General features: G+C 39.9%; 1 protein-coding gene across 1 annotated transcript in view; it reads left to right on the top strand.

Moving 5' to 3' along the window:
- The first annotated feature begins 5,548 nt into the window (after positions 1–5,548).
- The window catches only part of LOC311134762 (uncharacterized protein), a 3,049-nt gene continuing 2,668 nt past the window's right edge, over positions 5,549–5,929 (top strand). The window contains exons 1-2 of the mRNA XM_084168540.1: positions 5,549–5,692; positions 5,809–5,929. The exon at positions 5,809–5,929 is cut by the window's right edge and continues 13 nt beyond it. Coding sequence (XP_084024666.1) covers positions 5,637–5,692; positions 5,809–5,929 — 177 coding nt within the window. The 5' untranslated portion in view covers positions 5,549–5,636. The remainder of the gene's footprint in view (positions 5,693–5,808) is intronic.

Here is a 5,929-nt window from a genome sequence, read left to right as displayed (position 1 = left end):
CGTGCCAAAGAACGCATTGTTCTACTCAATCACATGTAATGTGCTTCGTGCCTTTGAAATCGAAAGCTCCAAATATGTTACCTCTTGTTTCACTAGTTGTCCTTTCTCATATGATGCTTTGTGACCCTGCCCTGCCAAATAGTTTACTAATGTGGTGAGGTATCGCATATGAGTTTCTTTGTCTTTTGAAGCCAATAACAAATCAGGTGACTCTCAGATCCACCTCTACGCAGACAACACCATTTTGTATACATCTGGCCCTTCATTGGACACTGTGTTAACAAATCTCCAAACGAGCTTCAATGCCATACAACACTAATTCCGTAGCCTCCAATTGCTCTTAAACACTAGTAAAACTAAATGCATGCTCTTCAATCGAACGCTGCTGGCACCCGCCCACCAGATTAGAATCACTACTCTCGGCGGGTCTGACCTAGAGCATGTGGACAACTAGAAACACCTACAGTGAGGGAAAAAAGTATTTGATCCCCTGCTGATTTTGTATGTTTGCCCACTGACAAAGACATGATCAGTCTGTAATTTTAATGGTAGGTTTATTTGAACAGTGAGAGACAGAATAACAAAAAAAAATCCAGAAAAACGCATGTCAAAAATGTTATAAATTGATTTGCATTTTAATGAGGGAAATAAGTATTTGACCCCCTCTCAATCAGAAAGATTTCTGGCTCCCACGTGGAAATTCTGTAAGAGTAATATATATGCCAATTAGTTGATGGTCCGACTGCATTCTGTCCCCTATCAACACTTTTTAAACTTTTGGTGCCAGAGAGAATGACATAAGAAAGTAGTCAAGACGATTAGATTGATTGAGCCTCCACCATGTATATCCACTAGTTCCAATATATCCATGACATTCATAATTTCCTTAAGTGCATGAGGGTAATAGCTTGTAGTGTGATTGCCTTTACGGTCCATAGAGGTATTTAAAACGTTGTTATAATCTCCCACCATAATAATAGAGTATTGTATTGCTTGTAGGGTTGATACATTTTTATATACAGTACCAGTGTGATTGGTGATTTGAAAGAGTCAGGCACAGGAGGGTAAAACACAGAATACAGAGTTTATTCTGGAATACAGAGTTATGCAAAATAGCGTCAAACAGTCCAGTGCGCGAAACAGGCGCACTTGAACAAAACAGGCACACAGGGAAAAATATACCCCGGCAATACAAAATACACAGAGCTCAACCGAGCTACTCTCCTCACATTTAACAATCACCCACGAGGACAAGGGGGCAGAGGGAACACTTATACAAGTACTAATGAGGGGATATGAACCAGGTGTGTATAATAGACAAGACAAAACAAATGGAATGATGAGATGTGATGTGGCAGTGGCTAGGAGGCCGGTGATAACGAACGCCGAAGCCTGCCCGAACAAGGAGAGGAGGCAGCTTCGGAGGAAGTCGTGACAACCAGTCAAAGGTTTGGACACACCTACTCATTCAAGGGTTTTTCTTTATATGTTACTATTTTCTACATTGTAGAATAATAGTGAAGACATCAAAACTATGAAATAACATATATGGAATCATGTAGTAACCAAAAAAGTGTTAAACAAATCAAAACATATTTTATATTTGAGATTCTTCAAATAGCCACCCTTTGCCTTGATGACTAAAATGTAAAATGTAAATGTAATGACAGCTTTGCAAACTCTCAACCAGCTTCACCTAGAATGCTTTTCCAACAGTCTTGAAGGAGTTCCCACATATGCTGGGCGCTTCTTGGCTGCTTTTTATTCACTCTGCCGTCCAAACCATCTCAATTGGGTTGAAGCCGGGAGATTGTGGAGGCCAGATCATCTGATGCAGCACTCCATCACTCTCCTTCTTTGTAAAATAGCTCTTACACAGTCTGTAGGTGTGTTGGGTCATTGTCCTGTTGAAACAAATGATAGTCCCACTAAGCGCAAACCAGATGGGATGGCGTATCACTGCAGAATAATGTGGTAGTCATGCTGGTTAAGTGTGCCTTGAATTCTAAATAGATCACAGACAGCATCACCAGCAAAGCACCCCCACACCATAACACCTCCTCCTCCATGCTTCACGTTGGGGACTACACATGCGGAGATCATCCGTTCACCCACACCATGTCTCACAAAGACACTGCGGTTGGAAACAAAAATCTCCAATTTGGACTACAGACCAAAGGACACATTTACACAGGTCTAATGTCCATTGCTCGTGTTTCTTGGCCCAAGCAGGTCTCTTCTTCTTATTGGTGTCCTTTAGTAGTGGTTTCTTTGCAACAATTCAACCATGAAGGCCTGATTCACACAGTCCCCTCTGAACAGTTGATATTGAGATGTGTCTGTTACTTGAACTCTGTGAAGCATTTATTTGGGCTGCAATTTCTGACTCTGGTAACTCTAATGAACTTATCCTCTGCAGCAGAGGTGACACTGGGTCTTCCATTCCTGTGGCGGTCCTTATGAGAGCCAGTTTCATCATAGTGCTTGATGGTTTTTGCGACTGCACTTGAAGAAACATTCAAAGTTCTTGAAATGTTTTGTATTGACTGACCTTCATGTCTTAAAGTAATGATGGAATGTCATTTCTCTTTGCTTATTTGAGCTGTTCTTGCCATAATATGGACTTGGTCTTTTACCAAATAGGGCTATCTTCTGTATACCCCCCCCCCCCCCCACACACACACACACACAAATTAACTTTTAAGAAGGCACACATATTAATTTATATGCATTTCAGGAAAAAAGTATTTAGTCAGCCACCAATTGTGCAAGTTCTCCCACTTAAAAAGATGAGAGAGGCCTGTAATTTTCATCATAGGTACACGTCAACTATGACAGACAAAATGAGAAAAAAAAATGTCCCCCTGCTTAAGCCAGTACATGTCCAGGCCCGTCTGAAGTTTGCTAGAGTGCATTTGGATGATCCAGAAGAGGATTGGGAGAATGTCATATGGTCAGATGAAACCAAAATATAACTTTTTGGTAAAAACTCAACTCGTCGTGTTTGGAGGACAAAGAATGCTGAGTTGCATCCAAAGAACACCATACCTACTTTGAAGCATGGGGGTGGAAACATCATGCTTTGGGGCTGTTTTTCTGCAAAGGGACCAGGACGACTGATCCGTGTAAAGGAAAGAATGAATGGGGCCATGTATCGTGAGTTTTTGAGTGAAAACCTCCTTCCATCAGCAAGGGCATTGAAGATGAAACGTGGCTGGGTCTTTCAGCATGACAATGATCCCAAACACACCGCCCGGGCAACGAAGGAGTGGCTTCGTAAGAAGCATTTCAAGGTCCTGGAGTGGCCTAGCCAGTCTCCAGATCTCAACCCCATAGAACATTTTTGGAGGGAGTTGAAAGTCCATGTTGCCCAGCGACAGCCCCAAAACATCACTGCTCTAGAGGAGATCTGCATGGAGGAATTGGCCAAAATACCAGCAACAGTGTGTGAAAACCTTGTGAAGACTTACAGAAAACGTTTGACCTGTGTCATTGCCAACAAAGGGTATATAACAAAGTATTGAGAAACTTTTGTTATTGACCAAATACTTATTTTCCACCATAATTTGCAAATAAATTCATAAAAAATCCTACAATGTGATTTTCTGGAGAAAAAAATTCTCATTTTGTCTGTCATAGTTGACGTGTACCTATGATGAAAATTACAGGCCTCTCTCATCTTTTTAAGTGGGAGAAGTTGCACAATTGGTGGCTGACTAAATACTTTTTTTTCCCCACTGTACCTCATGAAGCTGGTTGAGAGAATGCCAAGTGTGTGCAAAGCTGTCATCAAGGCAAAGGGTGGTTATTTGAAGAATCTTTCATATTTAATATATTTTGATTTGTTTTAACACTTTTTTGGTTACCACATGATTCCATGTGTGTTATTTTATAGTTTTGATGTCTTCACTATTATTCTACAATGTAAAAATTGTAAAAATAAAAATAAAAACTTTTGATTGAGTAGGTGTGTCCAAACTTTTGACTGGTAGTGTATATTTTCAAAGAAGCGTGAATCATCATTATTTGGACCGTATAGATTAATGAGCCATATCTGTTTATGGTCCAATAACATATTTTAAATCATCCATCTACCTTGAGGATCTCTTTGGACAATTTGCACTTTCTGAAAATACTGTTAATTAATATCATCACCCCTTTTGAATTTCTTTGCCCATGGGAGAAATATGTTTCACCACCCCCAAACCCCCCCCCCAGTCCTTTGTCAACACAACTTCAGCTAAATTTGTTGAATGAGTTTCCTGTAAACAGTAGATATTATATTCCTTCTCTTTTTGCCAGGTAAATACTGATAGTCTTTTCTTATTCATTAAAATTATAACTGTCTATACTTATTTCACCATTTACCATAATTAGATACAAGTTTCAAATATTTTCATCATAATATATGTTTGTAAACTCACCATTATAAAAAGTACCATAATGATTGAGTGTCCATATAGCTGTACCATGATATTTGCCTGGCTACTAAGTTAACCTCCAATTGTTCCCCACAATTCCACCCGCTAAAACCCCTCCCCATCCCAATTTGGGTTGTCATCCCAGTGACCGGCAGACCACCCAAGTCCCCCCGGATCCCAGGGCCCCCGAGAGACCGGGACCGATCCTTCCAAAAGAGCACACGGTGCCGCCTACAGAACAGAAGCAGATCAACCGCCAAAAGCATTTCCATCGCCCTCACCTCGATTTGCATTGTATATAGCTATTAAGAAGTATATATTAAAAATCCTGCGTATCTTAATTGACATAATTAACAAAAATATGCTAAATAATGAAGGCAGTTCATGGAAAGGATTGTTACCTATAACCAGGATTGTCATTACAAAAATTACATTTTTGCAAGCAATTATTATTTTAGCAAACAATTATTGTGATTCATCCTATATTGTCCCTAACATCATTACCCCGTAGCAACAGATGTGAGATACATACACACACACACTCTTACACCTATGGAGGACTAAAAGTGCCACAATTAAATAAATAAATACACCATTAAATAATTACTTAAATGTGTCATTAATTAATTAAAATTAGAATTAAATACATAAATGTGTAATTAAATGTATCATTAATTAATTCAAATACCGATTCATTTTATGTAAAATACATATATAATTATTTCACTATTTACATTTACATTTCATGATCCTGCATTGCAGTGATTCATGAATTACTTAAAACTGTCAAACTGACCCATCAAAGTCAGTGGGCGGGGCTAACGCGAATCTAGTCTGATCCATTGCTTTGGTCTGAAGTAGAGTAGGCCAACCTGGATAGAGACAATGGAGGATCTCCGTGAACTTTCCAGGGAGTTGGTTAGAGACATTTTAAACTTAGCAGAGGATGTAGAAGCAGGACCTGCTGACCCAGAGCATGTAGCTAGTAAAGCAGAGGAACTTATTGAAGTTGTTGGAGTCATTTCCGCACTTTCCGACGAAGATATCGACCACAGAGTGATTGCAAATCTAGAAGAAGTTGTCCACCGCTTCTCTGGTACCAGGGCACTTCAGGCCCAACACACACAGGGACCGGGGCGTTTGGCGTTTGACATACCGAGTGCAGTTCTGGAGCATCAACTTCTTTGTGGAGTTCCCGCAGTTCAAATTGCAGCGATGTTCGGTGTGTCAAAGAGGACCATCAGGAGGCGCATGCAACAATACAGTTTAAGGTATTTACACTAAATTCATGAGTTTTCTGTTTATGAATTGCTGCTCTCATACACTCGGAAAGAATATGACGTTTAAGGTAACATTACTTGATGTTGTGTTTTTCTTGTTTGTACAGAAAGACAGATCTCTATTCAGCTGTGAATGATGAGGAGTTAGACCGTATTGTAAGTGAAATTCACAGAAGTCATCCAAACACCGGCTACAAGCTAATGCGTGGTCACCTGAATGCAAGAGGT

The sequence above is a fragment of the Coregonus lavaretus genome, assembly GCF_964263955.1.
Source record: "Coregonus lavaretus genome assembly, chromosome: 9".
Lineage (NCBI taxonomy): Eukaryota > Metazoa > Chordata > Actinopteri > Salmoniformes > Salmonidae > Coregonus > Coregonus lavaretus.
This window is presented reverse-complemented; position numbering and strand designations above follow the sequence as displayed.